The 22,033-nt window shown below is 37.2% G+C and overlaps 1 protein-coding gene across 3 annotated transcripts in view; it reads right to left on the reverse strand.

Annotated features, from left to right (window-relative positions):
• LOC126976109 (uncharacterized protein DDB_G0284459) overlaps nucleotides 1–22,033 on the reverse strand; it is a 51,286-nt gene that overhangs the window by 15,134 nt on the left and 14,119 nt on the right. The window contains exons 10-19 of one of the 3 annotated variants that reach the window (XM_050824300.1): nucleotides 19,320–19,425; nucleotides 17,523–17,635; nucleotides 14,848–15,005; nucleotides 10,199–10,355; nucleotides 8,086–8,343; nucleotides 6,601–6,697; nucleotides 6,349–6,424; nucleotides 5,696–5,816; nucleotides 4,159–4,231; nucleotides 3,048–3,170 (exon numbers count right to left, since the gene is read on the reverse strand). In XM_050824300.1, the coding sequence (XP_050680257.1) occupies nucleotides 3,121–3,170; nucleotides 4,159–4,231; nucleotides 5,696–5,816; nucleotides 6,349–6,424; nucleotides 6,601–6,697; nucleotides 8,086–8,343; nucleotides 10,199–10,355; nucleotides 14,848–15,005; nucleotides 17,523–17,635; nucleotides 19,320–19,425 (1,209 nt within the window). In that variant the 3' untranslated portion in view covers nucleotides 3,048–3,120. Of the gene's footprint in view, nucleotides 1–3,047; nucleotides 3,171–3,771; nucleotides 4,232–5,695; nucleotides 5,817–6,348; nucleotides 6,425–6,600; nucleotides 6,698–8,085; nucleotides 8,344–10,198; nucleotides 10,356–14,847; nucleotides 15,006–17,522; nucleotides 17,636–19,319; nucleotides 19,426–22,033 lie in introns of those variants that run through there. The other 2 variants (XM_050824298.1, XM_050824299.1) reach the window with 2 other exon arrangements.

Consider the following 22,033-nt stretch of genomic DNA (forward strand, 5'->3'; position numbering starts at 1 on the left):
AATCTTGAGCGGCACTACATTGTAATGAACAGGTCGTGTCAATTACCATCAGGTGAACGTCCTGTTCGTCTCGCCCCTTATCGTAAAAAAATCATTATACAACCAAACTGCGATACTTTTGCCCATCCGGGTTTGCCTAAATTATCTATCTACCTAGGCATTTATTTTCTGAAAATTGATTCCTTTAGAATTCTTTTTGACGTCATTTCTGATATTTACTAGATGCATACTACTACCGCTTCGGAAACAAATGGCGCTCTGAGGGAGAAGTGGCGCAAGAAACTCTCCCAGCATTTTTTTTGCGCTCTTTTCAATAAAAACATACAATATTGTACAGTCATTTCTATCGCTATAAAATAATCACAATCTAGTCCCAGGCTGTCCGATCATTTAGATATTCAGCAGTGGAATAATAGGATTTACGACGGAGCCATTTTTTTTTAAAAACATTTAAATTTATTTATAGATACTTACTTTGCTCGGGAATACAAAATTATATCAATATTATGAAAGTAGTTTAATAAAACTCCCTTATTTGTTTGCTGTCTGTTAAGGTTTAGATTCGACTAGTGCGAAATGAACATAAAACCTGTTTGGTCCGTGACACCAGATGACAGTTCCTAAAATTTTATTACCGTAACTTGACCTATGTGTTACCGGTATGTGGCGAGATTATTAATTCTTTGAATATAACAAATGAACCAAACGACGAAATACTTGTTTTTAAATATTTAATGAATATTTTTAAGAACATACGGTACTAACAGAAGCTAACATGGTTTTACCAATAGTAGGACCTCTACTTACAACGACCGTACTGTTTCTTATACGGTGGTGATTTTTGCAGTTTTTTTTCCACATTTTTAAGGTTTTTTCCCCACCACACGTTGGCTGTGGTACAACCATAACTAAACACAAATAATGACATGTTTATTCTTGCCATTTTTCTTCTCTTATTTCTTACAAATATACCTACAATATCTTTAATATAGTAGGTATATTTGAACCAAGCTCACGTTTGAAGTTTTACTGTATGATATTTATTTATTTATATTTAATAAGGACTATCAAAACTTGTTACATCCAAAAAAAAACACACATTATAAGATTATTACTGGAGTCACAACATTTTCCAACAAATAATAAAAAAAAGTAAAAAATTAAAAAAAAAACTACAGTATTCTTAACGAAAAAACGAAAATATTTAACAAAAGTGGTAAACTATGAATAAAGGCATTAAAATAATATACACCGATATTATTAGTGCATAGTTATCACAATTTATAATTTAAGGCTTAATCTTAATGTGTGTTTTTTTATATTTGCGTAATGTATAGTGAAATATGTCAACCTCTTTGCTAATAGAATTATAAATCTTTGTTAGCCTTGATAAAGCGGAAAATTGCTTTAGGTTGGTTCTGGCTATGGGTTGATGTAGAAGACCAGTTGCTTGACGGGGGATTCTGCGTGAGACTTTCAAATGGAAGGTTTGCAAGAGTGGAGGGCAATCAATTTAATTTCTAAGAGTTTTGAAAAGGACTGACATATCGAGGAGTTTTCTGCGGGTATCTAAGTACCCATCAGTCATATTAAAATATTTTATTTTATCGGTAGGAAGTCGTTTGTGTAGTTTGCATGCATATGCTAGGTGCCTCAGAAGTATTTTTTAAACGCGTTCTATCCTTAGCTGGCGAGCATTATAATTAGGCGACCACACTAAACTGCAATATTCGAGAATACTTCTGTTCTATTATAAATTTTTATTTTTGTACCTGAATAAACCAACATTTTTGACGCTTTAGTGACAACATTATCAAATTGCGGAATAAAGGTAAGTTTTCTATCAAAAATTACGCCAAGATCTCTCAATTCAGATAATTCGTTAAGAATTGTACCGTTAATTTTGTAATGAGATTGAATAAGGTAACGGTTACGGGTGAATATTATAAGTTATATAATTATATATTTTTTTTTTGCATTTATAGTCATGTTATTAATATAACACCAATTTGCAACAGCATTTAAATCATCTTGAAGTAAGGCTCTGTCTTTAAGGCTTCTAATTGTTTTAGCTTACTTTAGATCATCTGCAAAGAGATAGGCGTTACTGTGTTTAATGCAAGTTACGATATCATTAATAGATTAAACAACCAGGGTTCAAGATGTGAACCCTGGGCAACTCCAGAAGTTGCTGTGTAAGTATCGGGATTAAATCCTTTTACTACTGCATATTGAGTTCTATTTTTTTAATATGCCTTAAACCAGTGTAATATGGAGCCGTTTATCCCATACAGAGCTAATTTATTAAGAAGAACCGTGTGACATACTTTGTCAAATGCTTTTGCAAAATCCATGTATACAGGATCGACTTGGGGACCAGCATCTACAGCATTCACTAGTTCATTATGGTAAGTTACAAAATATTTTATTATAACCATATTTTATGAAAAAAAAAAAGAACGGGCGTTACCGTTCTTCTCGGGTGTGAGGCATACGTTATCGAATGGGTGGCAGTTATTGACTTTCAATAAGTGATATACTATATCCAATTTTGAATAAAAATATTTGAATAACTAGCTGTATCTGAAGTGTTCGCCCGAGGGTTATTCTCATAATAATTTTACTTCTATTACTAATTGTGACAGGGGTCACAACCATCATGTTCTTCTTCTTCGTCACAACTTCCTTACACGGGCAATGAATTCGGGCTCTAAAGGTGGATGCATCCAACATATTATAATTATCAGTTTATTATTTATTACTTTTTAAGAAATACTTGATAGTATTTAAACATGATTAATATATTGGATGCAGTACCTTAAAAACTAATTTGTTAGGTATATTATAGCCATTATAAAATAGGAAGTCTATTTGATTTGAAAGAGTGGCTGTTTAGTTTCTTGTATGTTTTTCTCATGAGCTCTACTTAACATATGGTTAGATTCAGTATTTTAAAAGTTATATTTATAATGACGATTCAAAAGCGCTTAATTTAAGCCGAATTGAAAAGTTTATTTTACCTTCGACTTTGAAGAAATATAGCATACCTTCATCTTATCGAATAGCGCCCCCGTAGAGATGATGTTGTACCTCTTGTCGGGATTCTCAGCGGCGTGTTTCTTAGCCCAGTGTGTCTTGCCCGCACCTGGCATTCCCACCATGAGGATCACCTAAGTCAACAAAATTGTTAAACATTGTTTTTTAAAAGTGAGGTCAGGGCACCGGAAAGAAAATAATAACTGCCGCTCTTGAATTAAGCAAACACAGAGACATGCCAGTGTTGTCCTATTGAATAAGAGGGAGTTTCATTTACAAGATGACATCAACGACACAGTACAGAGTGTGTTGCGCTTGACAAAGTATTAAAATGTGAAACAATCTACAGTACAAATTAAATAATTCAATTTTGATAGGTTGCATGCCGTCTCTTCTTGTGACGATTCGGACTCGGACAGCAGACAGAAACAACAACTTCTTCAGTCTGTATCAGACACTTCCACAGTTGTATAAAAAGCTAAATGAAGATATAAAACTCCAGAGGCAACCATAATAACCTTATTTCTTTTCTCACTTCCCGCCTGCTATACGGTACCTGGTTTCAAAAGATTTACAAAATAACTTTGTTCTGGAGTTTGTCCACCCTAAAATTGTCTTCGTTGTGCTTCCCAAATTAAAATATTTATTCACACAAAAATTCAGAGGGCAATGAATGTAGGCTAGGCCATTCAAACAACTTGTTTTGATTACATTTGATGCAAGTCATTAACTTACCACTCATCTTAATATTTTCCACAAAGTGATCCGTGATACTTCAAGCTTGTAGTGTTCTATTAACAAAATCAAGAGTTATGAAGCAGTTTAAACCTAAAATAAGAGGTCTCACGTAAATGTTTGGTCCACTTCTTTTCATCCTTCAGGACAAAAAGACAAAGGCAAGTACACCATACAGCCTAGTCTGACGTAATTGGCTCCTCGGCGGTCTGCCGTTTTAGTTTCCATCCATAATGTGTCAGGATAAATAACTTTAATACCTAATGACAGCTTGGGCAATATATCGAGTCAAGCTCGAGCGGCTTCTCTGAAACACGATCGTCGGCCAGACTTAATTCTCGTATACATAGAGGTATGTATAAAATGTTTTGTTGACAGTAAGCGTACCTGGTAAGCGCTGATGGCAACTCCTTGCATCGGCGCCGCTCAATGTATTAACCACCGAACGCCTTACGATGTCCTATTAGCAGTTTATATTTATAAACATGATAAATTAAATTATTTAGTACAGTCCCGCCTCGCTGCGGGCTATCTTCCAGTTGACTAAAACATCAGAAGTTTCGGCGAAATGTTCAACTCTTCTCTCAATAAAAACATATTTAAAAACAAGTGAGATACATATTTTCGTTGCAACGCAGCTCCCAATAGCGCGCAGTTCTTCTGCTTCCATCGCGGTGAATCCACAAATCACGTAGAAAAACAAACAGACATATAAAAGCTCTGGGTAACTTAGACCCGCGACTCCGGGCGTCTAGTGATACAATTTTGTATACTTATGTGATTTAGTTTTGGATACTTATAAATAAACTGTAGCAAGATACACAAGCTCTTGTTAGAGAAAAAAAAAAGAGTCCAAGTAATTAGAAAACATTTGGCAGCCATATGACGAATCCTAACTTTGCAGAACAATATTTATGGAGTCCACACAACATAATTTTCATAAACATATTACACAAACTGTGGGTCACATTTTCACATTAGATAGAGCGCAGTGCTATGAGTCACTAATTTAGTGTAGATATATTATAATATTATGTATGATACTTAATTTTGTGTGTAGCAATGCAATATATTTATTAGAATATATGAATGCTATGTATCCAGTTTGTTGGATGAAACTGAATTCCTCCTATAAACATCGGACAATTTCTATTGTGATTGCGCTGCGATATAGAATATTTATAATAAAAAAAATATTATAGTTTACCTAGATATATTGGATATAAGAACATTTATAACTTAAAAAAACCCTTCGGCATCATTCCGGCAGGATCATATCTGTAGTTGAACTAGTGTCTACAGGGAGATCGTTCAACACAAGGTTTGTACAAACAACACAAAAAGTGGCAATCTGTTGTCTGTGCCTACCCCGAAGTGCGTGTGTGTAAAAGTCAGAATGTTTGATTGCAGAATATGTATAGAGCAGTGGCTCGTGTAGTTAGTACGAGTGTGTGAGTGCGTGTGTGCAAGTGTGTGTGTGTGTTTTTGTGTTTTTGTGTGGGTGTCGGGTGTGTGTGTGTGTGTGTGTGTGTGTGTATGTGTGCGTGTGTGCACGTGAGTGTGTGTTTTTTGTGTGGGTGTCGTGTGTGTGTGTGTGTGTTTGTGTGTGGGTGTGTGTGTGTGCGTGTGTGCACGTGTGTGTGTTTTTTGTGAGGGTGTCGGGTGTGTGTGTGTGTGCGTGTGCGTGTTGCACATGTGTGTGTTTTTTGTGTGGGTGTCGGGTGTGTGTGTGTGTGTGTTGCACGTGTTGGTGTCGGGTGTGTGTGTGTGCGTGTTGCACGTGTTGGTGTCGGGTGTGTGTGTGTGCGTGTTGCACGTGTTGGTGTCGGGTGTGTGTGTGTGCGTGTTGCACGTGTTGGTGTCGGGTGTGTGTGTGTGCGTGTTGCACGTGTGGGTGTCGGGTGTGTGTGTGTCCGCGGCGCACCTCACAGTGGGCGAGCGCGGCGGGTCGTCGCGGCCCCTCGACGGTCGCGGCGTGCGCGAGGAGCACGTAGCCGGGCACGAGGCACGCCTCCGGCCCGTCCAGCTCCTCCTCCGCCGTGTGTCTGACACGATCAAATATTAGTCATTATACTGTGTAAAATAAATACGCAGGGCGCGTAAATAAAGGGCATCCAAAACGTGTATTTTTTACGTCCAAGTCTTGTTTGCAATTTTTTTTAATACTGTGTTCTAAAGACGTATTTGATCTGATTCCTGCTACTTAATTCCACCTTGGGACGACACGCCACAAATTAGTACAGCATCCCCACCATCTGGATGTGTGGCGGTCCTCCACAGTACAGTTTTCAAGGAACTCTCTTCCACGTCCAACCAAGCTGTGAAATGAGCTTCCTTGTGCGGTGTTTCCGGAACCATACGACATGGGTACCTTCTAAAAAGCCTTTAAATAAAGGACCGGCAACGCTATTCTGAATAATGTCCACCTTAACATATCATAGAACGTTTTTGTGACAGCCCTTGCATATTTCTAAAGTACACGTCGAAACAGCATTTTACATATTTAGCAAATTATTATTATTTTATGAACTAATATTGCAAAATTTATAAATTGTTAGTAATATAATATTTTCTCACCGTATAATAAACTTAACTCTCCTGTCAAACACGCCACTGTACACCTGTTCTTCTGTCACCACTTGCACCTGCTCACCTGTGGATTATAAATAATGCACAAGATTAATTAAGAGTTATAAGAAATAAACTACACACGGGAACCCAAAAGAAATATGCGTCGCTATTTCTATTGTGTCGGTGAACACATAAGAATTGACGTAATAAATAATAAGTTGATCGTAAAATGGGTGGTACAACAATAACAAAACCCACCGTCTTCTTTCTTCTGTTGTTTCCCTTCTTCCTTTGGCTTCTCAGTGGTATCCATCCTTTCAACCTTAACTTCAACTTCCAGGGATTCACCATTCGCCTGATTCAAATAAAAATATTCAAATTATAGTCTTTTTATTAAATAAATAAAAAGAAAAACGAACAGGAGAAGTATGGCTAATAGCAATACTTTATTCCTCCTACCTATATCACTGAAACACAGGTGTTGATCGTCACGTAACGTATGCATAGAAATCACAGAAAACTCAGACACAGAGGAATACACATAACATCACGCATTTGATATTTTTGCACGAAATGAATGCGGCTTTTTTGTTTAAAATTATTGTGAAATTTTCTCGTATTTTATCTAAGTACAAAATACTTTCACTAACCTATCGTACGCTTGTTGAGAATCCCTTACGTGGATCTAGCGTAAGGTAGCGTGGCCTGTTTGCATCTTATCATGCTTGGTTTATATTTTATTATACATATTTTATAATTTTAACTGACCTCTAAGGGATGCTATTACGGCAAACATAAAACATGTATTTGTTCATTCGCTTGCGATCTGACTCAATATAGAACTGAGCCAGAGTAAATACGAATTATTCATCTCCCTGCATCATTATGTTGTCGTGTATCAACACACTACAACACATATAACATCAACAGGATTGTAAGTCAGATTTTGGTAACTATTTTTATAAACGTGTCTTTGAAATATTACTTTATTTGTTAGTACAATCTGTACAATTTCTTTTTTAATAAATCTTTTTTTTTTAATTATAATATAAGAAAATATTATAATATTAAATAAAAATAAGGGAGACGCGTGTTTTTTTTTTTCAATAAGTCTAATTTCGATTGATTATTATTCATTAAAACTGGCTCCAAGGACGAGTCCCGATTCCATGTGACGCGTCAGGCAGAATTTTATAAATGTGAAACTTTTATTACATTGCCTCAAATTTTTTTCGCTTATCTAGCGTATGTCGCATTACAATCGGCGGCGATACTCCGGCATAAACAACACCTAAATGTTCTTCATGGATCATTCCGTCTTTTAATGCAAGCCCCCATTTTTCTCAGAACTGAGGCACACTATGTAGTATAGGTGCTAGTTTTGACGTTCCAATAAATGAGTTCAAATACTATATTTTAAAAAATACTTGAATTTGAAGTAGTCTTTTAGTTCATCTCAAATAGACAGGCAGACATTATATATCGGAGTGACTTTGTTCTATAATATATAATGACATGAATTCTTCTGTCTCCTCCTGTGTTGTTCCTTACATTCACATAATCTCATTTCCCAAGATGACGAGCGCAATTATAGTGATTCTAAGAATTTATTGGGATTTAAATTAATCCTGATTGGTACTGTTCATTACAATAATGAGCAGGTCATATCAATTACTATCAGTTGAACCTCCTGCCCGTCTCATCCCTTACTGTCATATTTCTAATAGTAAAACTAACAATCACCTTTGGCACAGCCGTCTCATCATCCTCCTCCATTTCCACATCGTCGTCTTTCTTCTCCCCAGCCGACTCTTTCTTCTCCCCAGCTGACTCTTTCTTCTCCCCAGTCGACTCCTTCTTCTCCCCAGCCAACTCTTTCTTCTCCCCAGCCGACTCCTTCTTCTCTGTCTGCTCAGTCTTGTCCTTGTCAGCCTGCTCGGACTTCTCCTTATCTTTCTTAGCTTGGGCTTCTTTACGTTCACGCTCTTGTTTCTCTCTCTCCTGCAATTACATTTATTATTACTATTGGTCAACCTATTGGTAGTTAATAAATCATTGTATTTGTTGGATGTGATTACTAATTGCGATAGTAATCACGACTATTATGTTCACGAAGCATCCTTACGTAAACAATGAATACAAGCTCTTAAGGATGATGCATCAAATATACAATTGTTTATATTTATACGGTTTATTATTTATTACTTTTCATGAAATATTTGATATTATTAAAACATTTATATTTATATATTGGACACAGCACCGTACAGACTAATTTGTTATATATATTACAGCCATTGTAAAATACTCTATTTGATTGAAAAGAGTGGCTGTTGAGTTTCTTCTCACAAGCTCAACTTTTTCCGAACATAATATGGTAGATTCAGTAGTATGTTTATAGTGACGATTCAAAAGCACTTAGCTAAAGCTTTGAATAAAGTTTATTTGACTTTACTACTAAATACAGGCCTGTCTCTCATACTAGGATAAGATGACATTATACCGTAGCTAAAGAAGGCAACTCTAACGTCATCAGAAGAGGTAAGAGTCACGCGAGAGAAAGAGCGGCAACTTCAAGATGAATAGAAAAGTAGGTTTATGGCGATGTCAAATCTGAATTGCACCTTATTATATGCAGGAGTACCTATTTTTAAATAGATTTTGTGGAGAGACAGGAGTGACCTTCTGTACTTGTACATATTCTTTGCTAAATATCTTTTCAAAATTAATAATTGATATCAACAGGAGAGTAAATTTGATCACCCCTCTCTAGCTCCCACCGAGCATTTAAATAATGTAGCTTATTTCTATCGGGAAGATTAAACCCTCATAACTCCTACTGGCAAAGTACGAATCCACATCTGGGCTTCAGATAAAACAGCGCATCGCTGCATTGAAATCAAGAGAACAAATTCATTTTTAACACTCTTGAAAATAGATTAATTGCATGTAAATTATTGAAAGCTCTTCTAGCATCTATATAAAAAAAAACTGTGGGTCTCGGGACGCCCGACAAAAGTGATAACATAAACTAAGTTAAATTACTTGATATTGAAATTGTTTAACTCAAGAAGGTTATTACTTAAATTTTAAGTATATTATTAATATAATGCAAGGAAAGGTTATTTTTAAGTAAAATCTTTTATTGATTATAGAATATATTTATTCTTAGTTAAAATTCTTGAATATGTACATTACAATTTTATGTATGTACATTATTAGTATCATTATTTAATCCTATAAAAGTAACAATGGTTAGAGTGAGAGAGGAGGAGCCAGCCTAACTCTCCCGTATGCGTGAGAGAAAGGGAAGCCAGACAGACTGGCGCCGTAACGCTTACGTTACGAATTGGTTACTTCCCATAAGGAGTTATCACTTCAATAATGAAATAAGTTGTTTATGAGGTCATTTAATGACGTCACAACTCAACGAATAAACGTAATTTACAACCATAAACGGTAATGGTTTCAAGTCTTAACATTAGGACTCTGATTGGTGTTTCAGTTCGTTGCAGCTTGCCATATTTTATTTTATTTTATTTATAAAATAATTACCAATTTAATAATTAATTTAATTTATTATTTTATTGGTAATGTCAATTTTCACATTAAGACTCTAAATTTTTAGGATCCTTTCCAGTTTTCTAAGCCATTAATTTTATAAATCTCAAAAATTATTTATATACGTATATATGTTCAAACAATTCGGAAAAGATGAGCTTTGAATGACAGGAAGCGGCCACCCTTTTGAATGTTTCTACATTAGATCGTCTGTATAAGCACTCTATTCACTATTTGCTTGTTGCGTTCAAAGTACTCGTTAAAATAACATCGACCACAGTAACTATGAATGTACCTCTTTCCGTTTCTTCTGCCTCTCTTGTCTCTTGCGCGCCACTTCTTCTTTTTTCTTCCTCATCTCCTCGTCTCGCTTCTTCTTCTCTTCCAATACCTGTTCAACCGGAATTTGGATGGTTTTGCGCACAATCTTCGTTTTTGAGAGCAGGTTGTATCTGTGATATAAATAGTAATTTAATAAAAAATCTCATGTGCCATAATATTGTATGAGCTACTAGGTATGTGTTATGGTAATTAAATGTATTTGTACATTCGCTTGCGATCTGACTCAATACAGAACTGAGCCAGAGTAAATACGAATTATTGATCTCCCTGCATCATTATGTTGTCGTGTATCAACACACTACAACACATATAACATCAACAGGATTTTTAGTTCAAGTTTTGCTTACCATTTAATAAAATACAGAAAATATATTTATAAAACTAGTTATCTTGTTTTTAGTATATGCATTTTCGAATTCGGTATTTTTACCCTAGGGGTGAAAACGAAGCCCTAGAAAGTTGCTAGTTGTCAAATATTTATTTCCTGTGCATTCTAATGAATTTTTATACACATATACAGATATATCATTCGCAGTCTGATAGCGGAACGGAAAAAGTGTGCTTACAGACAATGTAAGCACAGTTTTATCCTCAGTAGTGTGCCAACTATAACTGTCCGAATCGAACTTTAACTGAATAAATGTTTTACATTGCTGCTTTTTGACCTATAAGCAATTGGAATTAAATGCGGCAATGTATAGATATAGCAGTCGAAGCTTATCTTATATCTTTAAACGAGCAATTCTTGTATATATATACAAGAAAACTGTGCTTACATTGTCTGTAAGCACACTGTTTCCGTTCCGCTATCAGACTGCGAATGATATATCTGTATATGTGTATAAAAATTCATTAGAATGCAGAATGTTTCCGAGATTCACATTATATATATATAATGTGAATCTCGGAAACGGCTCCAACGATTTTCATAAAATTAAGTATGCAGGGGATTTCGGGGATGATAAATCGATCTAGCTAGGTTTCAATTTAAAAAAAATGGTTTTATCCATGTTTGAATGAGAAACAGCTACAATAACATTAGAATACAAAGGTAAATTTCGCCACTATATACAAGACTATTATAGCTCAGATGGGACATTGGGTGATCCGGAAAGCAGAAGACCCCGGTTCGAATCCAGATGTCCTATTAGTTTTTTTTTTGTTCAAGTTTTGTACATTCTTAAAAATCCGAGCAAGGCTCGGTCGTCCGGATATTTAATTATTATGGTGTAATATGTGGCATGTTCTATATTTCGGATTTGTTTTATATGACATGACTTATTTAATGATTTATTAGGGTACACTTAGAGCAACGCACAGCAGAACATTGACAATATAAATTTTAACTTAGCCATATTAACCCAGATAAGCCTGAAACTAAAATTTTCTGAAAATTTTGAAAAAAGTTACATTATTTAGTTTATTAGATCTTATGCAACATAAAAAAAATATGAAAAAAAAAATTAAGTGTAAGGCTTTCAGGGAAACAGCCGTCCTATATGTAGGACAGTAGGATAATAAGAGGAAATAAAAGACCATTTATGACAAAACAGAATGTAATCAAAAAGTGTAGTTTATTAGATAACTATTGATTATATTACCCATTGTTATATGTAATTTACTAGATTAACACTATTTATGAATGATATGTTTCAAAACACTTGACACACACTCCAACATCACATTTCTTGCAATGTGTCAAACATTTTTTGTGACATTGACGACAGTGTGTTTGCTTCGATTGAGGAATAACCAGATGATTCATTTGGTCTTTATGACTATCAGCATGTTCATGATGGGAGGGTCGGCTAGGCCCTCTTTTGGCATTTTTTCTGTTTGTTTAAATCAAAGCAATTGCTACCCTTCTGCGAAAGCCAAGATGATCCAGTTTTCCATGATTTATTTTATATAACTGCCATGCATTATGTTCGGCAAGATCAATCATGTGTGTGAGCAACGGCATGTACCATTTCTTACCTCGTATACCAATTCGGTAATGTGAAATATTTTCATCAGACCGATCCACTCCTCCCATATATTTGTTATAGATGGACACCATATGTGGTTCTTCTATGACAATGTTTCTCTTTTCACTTTGTGAGAAGCGTTTGGCAGATTGTTTAGGATTTATTCCTACAGCATTAGAAGCAATACTGAATATATTATTGTCATGCCATTTAGCAATAATGAACGTGTTGTCATGTGTCGTTCTGTAATCGACAGCACCACGTTCCTTTTTTTTCAGTAACTTCGATGTAATCAGTGGACAACTAGATGTCCTGTTTTCTCGAACTGTCCCAGTGCAACGAAGGCCTTTCTTTGTTATCTCTTCCAGCAAGGGCGTCCCAGTAAAAAAATTATCAAAAACTATGTGGTAAGGAAGGTCGAAGCCACGTGAAATCAGCACATCGCAAAAAGTGAGAACAACGCTTGCACCCAGCCCCAATTCTTTATATATTGGATTGCACATAGTTATAGCACCTTGGTATGGTTCCATCCATAAAACATACCCAAACCGTGTAGCACCAACCCAAGCTTTGAACCCGTACCTAATAGGTTTACCTTTTACACCACTCAATTGGGCGCTTATCTTGGCAAGCGCCTTGAACATCTGGCCAATTCACGGGATTTTTTGCCAAGTCCCGTTTTCTCCATGCGTAGGTACGCCTACGTTTAGTTCGACCTGTAGAATCAGAAGGTTCTTCTTCTGTATCACTCACCATAATCTGCCCTTGAATCATTACTTCAGCCGGTTGAAGCAGAATGTTTCGTGGCAAATTATTCAAAGTTACATTATCTTCTTCACCCGAATCTTCGTCAGTGAGACAGTCAGGATCAACAGGAGGAGGTAGAATACATATCAGTCGTTCACTATAATCTTCTTCGTTATCAGAAAAATTTTCTAAAGCATCTAAAATTTCATGCGCAGCTAACGGTCTGTAAAGAAAAAGTTGTATTATTGTACTAAAATCATGTATATTATCCTACTGTCCTATATATAGTACGCTAGTATTTGTAACATGTTATACGTAATTTATTTATATTATTTTGCTAGAATATTTATTTAGTACAAAAGTTAAGGTTATCAACTAGATATTAACACAGAAAAAAACAACTCACTAGTAAAATATAACTTTTTATACATACCTGTCATTTGCCATGTCTGCAACGCACTTTTATTACACACTTATAAGGTAAAATATAAGGTAAAAACTGTTAAAATAACTGTCTTTTTATTTTTTCTAATAAAGCTGACACGTTTCTTACTGCAAATCATAAGACTAAATAATCTTAGATAAAGAGGGTATTCTGATATTTCTTTTTAATTCTACTGTCCCAAATATAGGACGGTAGGCTTATCTGGGTACATGATTTGTCTATAAGAATAGAATATCATTGTATACACCCTACGCTTAGCCGCATTACGGTTTTTTCTAGAGAACGGTTAACCGTTATAACTGCGAAACCACCCGCGATGACAAATTTCGCGGCGGGTTTTTGAAGTGAAACCTCTTTAGAATTGTTGTGATTTCAAACTCGATGAAAAGAAAGATAAGTCCAAGATGGCCGCCGCGCAAAATTATGATTTCAACATTATGGATATCGTATCCGGGGTTCTCGAGGGTGCAGAGGACGAATTTGGGATCATTTTTGAAATCCAAGGTGGCCGCCGCGCAAATTAATCATTTCAACAATATGGATATCGAATCCGAGGTTCTCGAGGGAGCAGAGAACGACTTTGGGATCATTTTTTAAATCTAGTGTCTAAATGTGCCAATAAAGTGTCACGAAAATGTGGGACGTTTTTATCCAAGAGGCAGAGGGAGATTGAGATAGAGTGAGAAAGGGCGAACGTAGGATGAAGCACATTGCACCGCTAGTAAGTAGAACAACCTCCCTACTAGAGTTATATTGTACAGGGTCAGCGCGCGGCCGCGAAAACGTAGAACATCTTCCCTACTAGTGTTGTATAGTGCAGGTTTAGCGCACGGCCGCGAGTAAGTAAAACATCTTCCCTCCTAACGTTGTATCGTGCAGGTTTAGCACGCGGTCGCGAAAAAGTAGATCTTCCCTACTAGCGATGTATCGTGCAGGCTTAGCGCGAGGCCGCGAGTAAGTAGAATAATAATTTCTAATATTGACAAAAAACAATTGGTTTAGGGAACAGATTAGGATAATTGATACAAACGAGATTTATTTTTTTTTAAAATCAATTGAAAGAGAAAAAGTGCGCTTCGTTCGCTTGTATTCGTTTTCTTGTTTCATAAACTCACACGGTTAAAAACCGCTGCGGTTTAACCGTAGTGCGGCCTAGGCCTTAAACCGTATAGTAAGTAAATAATAATCTTTATTTGCGAAGTGCCCTCAAAATTTTTACAGATACAATAGATGAACAGTTAACATTATATGAATAAAAGAAAATTATAAGAATACAAATAGTAAAAAACTATATACTTACTTAGAGGTATTAATGCTATACACACATGGAAGGATTATCTTTAGACTGATGTCAGCAAACGACGTATATTCGTAACACTGATATGATTAACTTCCTAGATTTGTTTGTCCGTGCAAGCTATGGGTGTAGTCTGTAGTACCCACCTCTCGTAGCCCATGTTGACCTTGTAGCACATGTTCTTGGTGAGCACGTGCGGGAACAGCGCGCGGCCGCCCAGAGCGCTCCGCTCGAACTCGAAGGCAGTGCCCAGCTCCACGCCGTTCAGTGTGAACGAGATCTTGCACGGGCTCGACTCTAGGTCCTGGGAATAATAAACCAAGGTACAGTCTAAATGCACAAACAAAGAGCTGCTATTGCAAGCAATCCTAAATGGTTTAAAGTGATAGTCCCTCCTTATTAGCGAGTGTTGCTATTCATATTCATTTATTTGCTATTTGGTAAATAGGGTGGTACAAATTTGGTCTTACAATAGCTTAAAGTATCTCCTATTTAGCCATTACCAATAGCATGCAAACTTGGTCTTCGGCAAAAATATTTTTACAATATAAATTAATTTATTTTATATAACACAAAATTATAATTTTTACAATACAAAAAAAAATATTAAAGTCAAGATAAGAATAATCCACTTAGAATGCAATGTCAAAATCCTTTACTCTTTGTGGTCAAAAAAACTCTTCTATTGAATAAAATGTGTTTTGAAGAAGCCAACTGTGTAAGGATACTTTAAATCTTGAAAAAGGTAACAACTTAAATGAATCAGGGATCTTATTGAAAATTTTCATGCCCATCCAGAAGCAATTTTTCTGAAATAAAGTGCTATGCGGAACGACTCTAGTCACTAACCTATCAGCTTTCCTAAGTATTCTAGTACTGTGGGTCATATGCATTTGCTGTAAGTATAGCACACTGATTTTCCTTTACAAATTTTGCCATCTCGTAAATGTATAGATCGGGCAGCGTCAATAATTTCAGTGATTTAAAAAAGGGCTTGCATGAAACATCATGCTTAATACCACAGATTGATCTGATGCACTTTTTCTGTGCAATAAATGCTTTGTTTATTATTGAAGAGTTGCCCCACAGTATGAGACCATATCTAAGTATGGACTGAACGTACGCATGGTAGGTAATTAAGGCCGTTTGTCTCGAACTAACTTTCGTCAACTTATAAAGTGCAAAGGAGAAACTGTTTATTTTGCAACAAACTTTGCTTACTTAATGTTTCCAACTTAGGTAACTCTATCGATAGTCACACCAAGAAAATTTGTACTTTCTACATGGGTTATGTTATGGAATAGGAGGACAAACGAGCGTACGGGTCACCTGGTGTTAAGTGATCACCGCCGCCCACACTCTCCTGCAACACCAGAGGAATCACAAGAACTAATAAACTAAACTACAAGTACTCCATGTAAGGCGAAATTGCATCTTATACAGTATGACTGGTGCGACACTAGCGATAAAAACTGACTACAGCATTTCTGCGCACGGGTTATACATACATTATTTTTTTGCATTTATAGCTAGAAATAAGAATAAGAATAAAAAAGATCTGAATTTGCATTAATAAGTAACAACTGGGATAATTTAAATCAATGAAAATACATAGAAAATTGACATAAATAATTTGCTAAAAGATACCAAACTTACAATAGAAGTTTTAAAATAAAGTTAAAATGTTTAAAAATTAACAGTTCTACTTTTCCTGCCATGTTCAGTGGAAGTTTCTCTTATCAATCACCAAATAGTCTCCCATCATGCTTCCAGTATACTGGCCTTGGTATCTTAAATTCCATTATACCTTGATGCAAGCGTTCCCTTGTTCTTCCTAATAAGCTCCCATACTTTAAATTGATCCAAATGTGAATTTAACATATTATACATCTTCAAAGACTTAGAAATTTCAAAAAATCCTAATGATGTCTGTGATGGCCAACAAAGATTTCAGCTTTAAATTTCGCTTCTGAAAGCTTTTGAAATAATTCTTTGGCTTAACTAATTGTTTAATAAGACCCAATTTAATATGCTTTGGCGGCATTAATATAGTTTTAGGATCGACAATAGCTTCCCATATAATATTGTATTTAACTACTTAATACTCAATAGGTACATACAGACTAATGTTTTGTCGGTAGTGAGCGGCATCATTTCTCCTATCCCACAGGGAATTATAGCAGGAGTGTTGAGTATACATTGCATTCCAGTAAAAAAATCACACCATCTTGAAGTCTCCAATAACTTTCCACTTGGTTTACATATGTGTATTTAAGTGCGCATTCATTGGGCATGAAAATCAAAAATGTTACAACCGCTCTATGTTCTTAAAAAGCAATTATTTTCGATTTGTAATCACATTTTTTGTATGTATATGTGCTTATATAATCAGGATATATGAAGTAAATCTCACGCGCATTCAATAATTTGTTTTTGTTAACCGTTGTAATGGACAACGTGGTATTTGGCGATCATATATATATATATATATGAAAAAATACCCTCTATATCCCTATAGAGGGTAAATATGTAAAGACACGACAAGTGCACATATTTTCACAAAACCGACACTTCAACACACACGCCACATACATTAATTTTAAATTAAGTAAGTAGTAATGTAAAAAAAGATTATTTTCGTGTGAGATTTATGTGTATCTTAAGAATTGAAATGGAGGAAGAGCGGTGCCTTTAAATACACGCAATAATTGATTACTAGTGGACACTGGCCAAAATTATGTAAATTTTTTTTTAAATAATGTAAACTTTGATTTCATTTTGATACAATTATTGTATTATCTTTCCGTCGCACGAGACTCACCAGATACGCTCCGATGACGTCCTTCTCGGCGAACGTCTTCCCGTACTCCTTGAACTGGCTGTTGTTGACGGCGCGGCCGGTGTTCTCGTACCCGAAACTGAATTCGCCCTCGCCTGCCGACCGATCAATTTTAAATATAATATGCACGATGACTCTGACAAATATATCTTCTGCTACTCTTTATTTGTGCCAACTGTGTCAATTTTAGGTTTTTTTTTAGCGAAACTAATAATTAAGGACAATTCCCTTTGTGAATATGGTCTAGATGAGAGAAATGTGGATCATTTGTTCTTCAATTGCCCTTGAATGCAACCTCCTATGCACAATTTTATACCTCATGATGTTCCCCATCCAACTTCCTTTAAATGTCTACTCTCCCCGGTTTTCACACCATTTGGATATACTTTGTGTAAATATATTTTAAAAAATAAGATAAAGTTGTAAATATCACTAAGTTCTTACTATTTAATAATTATTTTTGTACGTGTCCTTTATAGTCTAACAGCATGTTTCAATCTTTAACACTGCTTGGTGGTCTACTTCAACATGACATTTGCTAACTCATGGTATACCTTCAATAGCAGTCACAGTAGTAAGAATAAAATACATTTACCACCACTTTGTGATAGGTTGAGCTTTTATGAGAAGAAATGGCAAGAAACTCATTGCCACTCTTTTAAATGAACATTTACAGCTTCATTGTTTTACAAATGTTAATTTCAATTACATTATATTATGTAAAGTGGTGCAACAAATATACTCAAACATCAAATAATCAATGCCTTACATGAGTTAGTCAAAAAAGTAAATGTAAATTAAATAAGTGAAAACACAAGAGTTATTGAGCACAGTAGAAGCATCATCCACACACACCGTAAATAAAGGTATTTGGTGAGGCATGGATATATTTGTTACAGTCATGTAACAAATATATCCACAATAACTAGAAATTTTGACAATGTATATAATTATTGATGTCATTAAATACTATTGCTTGCCTTTCTTCTATGTCTTTTCTAAATGGTCGAGGACAGCGATGGCTGCCCCATGCGTAATGCTCGTGAACGGGCGATACCTGTGTTGGCTGGATGATGTTATCAGTGTGTGTCCAATGATGTATCTACTGTACTCAATAACTCTTGTGTTCTTATTCTAGCCCTTAGGCTGATAGGATATTATTTGTTCTAAATTATATGAAAAACAAAATTACGTAAAATTGATAAAAAAACATATATTTGCTCAAACTTAACTGGAGTGAGAATCGTTTATTGAAATCATGGCATCCTCTGCCCACGGCCATTTTTTAACTGGCAACCATGTCTTATCTATATATATATAAATGAATTGCTGTTCGTTAGTCTCGCTACAACTCGAGAACGGCTGAACCAATTTGCCTAATTTTGGTCTTGAATTATTTGTGGAAATCCAGAGAAGGTTTAAAAGGTGAAAAAATAGGAAAATGCTGCTAAATTAAATAAAAACAACAAATTTGTTTTTCCTTTGATGTGTCCATAATTTCTATGAGAGAATTTATTAACGCACGGTTTGACAGTTCTGCTGTGAAACAATTTCATTACGACAGCAGGGTGCATATTTTACGAAGTAATTTTTGATGTTATGATATATTATTGACAAGTTCATATAAAAATATTATTTTATTTATTATATACAGAACAACGTCTGTCAGCTAGTAGTAAATATATAACTTCAATTTTGAATTAAAAGTTAAAAAGATAACTATAAATAATTAACAATAAAATACTTGTCAATACCTTGTAAAATGTAAAATTAACATACCAAGATGCAAGTCAGAGTCATCAGTGGACCAACCAATCCTGAGCCCATTCAGCAGGGTGTCTTTCTCTGCGCTCTCTGTGGTAGTCACAATTGACCCGACGCGTACCTGCACAAGAAAAGCACCGTGTTGTTTTCTTTTACTAAGAAAAAAGAGTTAATTTAAAAACAGACGTCACTCCTTGGTCTTAACCAAACCACTACTGCCGCTTTGACTAATCTATTCTCTATGACCAAAAATTTTGGTAATAGAGAATAGATTTCTCCTAAGACTGGTACCTGAAGCCATTAAAATTAAAATACACCCAAATTTCAATAGAGAAGACAGGCTAAAATTAACACCTGGGATTCAGTAATCTCTAAATTAAGACCCAAAACTACACACACCAAAAAGGAAGAGATACTGTTTTAAAAAAAATGCCTGTATTTTTTTTATGGAATAGGAGGACAAACGAGCGTACGGGTCACCTGGTGTTAAGTGATCACCGCCGCCCACACTCTCCTGCAACACCAGAGGAATCACAAGAGCGTTGCCGGCCTTTAAGGAAGGTGTACGCGCTTTTCTTGAAGGTACCCATGTATCGTCCCGGAAACACCGCACAAAGAAGCTCATTCCACAGCTTCGTGGTACGAGGAAGAAAGCTCCTTGAAAACCGCACTGTGGAGGACCGCCACACATCCAGATGGTGGGGATGATATCGTAACTTGTGGCGTGTCGTGCGAAGGTGAAACAGCTCTTCGGAACACTCCCCGTGATAAATGCGGTAGAAGACACACAATGAAGCGACGTCTCTACGCAACGCCAAGTGATCCAACCGTTCACAGAGTACTGGGTCCCCGACAATTCGCGCTGCTCTGCGTTGCACGCGGTCTAATGGATCGAGCTGATACTGGGGTGCGCCAGACCAGAAATGACAGCAATACTCCATATGAGGCCGGACCTGCGCTTTGTAGAGCGCTAGAATGTGGGCCGGCTTGAAGTATTGCCGTGCTCTATTTATGACGCCCAGTTTCTTTGAAGCCAGTTTGGCTTTGCTCTCCAGATGGCCACGGAATCTCGAGCAATTGGCTCGAGATTTCGAGACCCAGTATTCCGATACTAGGCGAGGCTTTGAGGGAAGTGTTCTCGAAGAGCGGTGATACGGCAAATGGGGTTTTTTTAGTGGTAAACGCGCAAAATTGAGTCTTCTGGGGGTTAAATTGGACAAGGTTCAACTTACCCCATTCCGCGACCTTCTCGAGAGAGGACTCGATAGAAGACACAAGTTTCTCCCGGCACTGGTCGACGTTATCCCGAGAGAGACCTGCATGGCCCGTGTATACGGCATCACCAGTGCTGTCGTCTGCATAGCAATGCATGTTGGCGGTGTCCAACATATCATTGATATGCAGAAGAAACAGCGTGGGAGATAGCACACAGCCTTGGGGCACTCCAGCGTTCACGGGCTTGGGATTCGAGCAATAACCGTCGACAACAACCTGTATGCTGCGCCCAGTGAGGAAGCTGGAGGTCCACTTGCATAAGCTCTCGGGAAGCCCAAATAATGGAAGTTTTGCGAGGAGCGCCTTGTGCCATACACGATTAAAGGCCTTCGTTTGCCGGATCCGAACTGTCTCCTTTTTTTGGGATCGGATGGACAAGGGCTGACTTCCATGAATCAGGGACTACGCCTTTTGAATAAGAGTGCCGGAATAAACGCGTTAGCACCGGCGTCAACTCAGGGGCACACATTCTAAGCACGATTGGAGAAATGCCACCCGGCCCGCTCGACTTCCTGACGTCCAACGAAAACAGAGCTCGCCTAACAGTTTTCTGTCGGAACTGTACTTCAGGCATAGAGCTCTGACACCGCGGGATGGTCGGCGGTGTTTTTCCGTTGTTGTCAAGAGTCGAGTTGGAGGCAAAAAGAGTGCACAGGAGATCGGCTTTCTCTTTTGCCGTATGGTCCAGGGTGTCATTCCTCATGTACAACGGCGGCATGGACGGCTGGTTGAAGTTACCAAGAGCAGCTTTCGACAACGACCAGAACTTGCGTGTTCCGGTCGGGTAACTGGAAAGCTGCTCGCCAATTTTGACGACGTGCTTCGATTTCGCACGGGCGATTTGCCGCTTAAAAAATCTGGAGGCACGGTTATATTTCCTCTTCAGAACTTTGCAGTTCGGATCCTTTGAGCCCAGCGCCGCAACCCAAGTTCGATACGCCTGTTTTTTGCAGTCAGATGCCGTTTTAACTGACGCATCGAACCAGGGCTGTGATCTGCCACCGGTCGGTACTACAGAGCTTGGTATAAAAATATCCATGCCCTGCAGTATCACATCGGCTACTGCAACGGCGCAGGCACTAGGATCATCCGAAAGGAAACAAACCCTGCCCCAAGGGTAGGATGCAAAAAAGGAACGCATCCTCTCCCAATCTGCTGACTTGTAGTGCCAAACGCAGCGGGTCGCTGGTGGTCTGCGACGTTGGCGTCGGATAGGCACTACACTCCTGACCAGGCAATGGTCGGACGTTCCGAGAGGGGCGTCGACAGAGACCTGGTAACCATCGGGATGTGTAGTCAGCAGAAGATCTAATAAGGACGGCATGTGGCTATCCACATCCGGGAGCCGCGTCGGCGACTCAACCAATTGGGACAGACCATACACCAATGCAAAATTATGCACAGATCGCCCTGCGTAGTCTGTGGTACGTGATCCAAGCCATTCGGCATTGTGC

This window comes from Leptidea sinapis, chromosome 39, assembly GCF_905404315.1.
Source record: "Leptidea sinapis chromosome 39, ilLepSina1.1, whole genome shotgun sequence".
Taxonomy (NCBI): Eukaryota; Metazoa; Arthropoda; class Insecta; order Lepidoptera; family Pieridae; genus Leptidea; species Leptidea sinapis.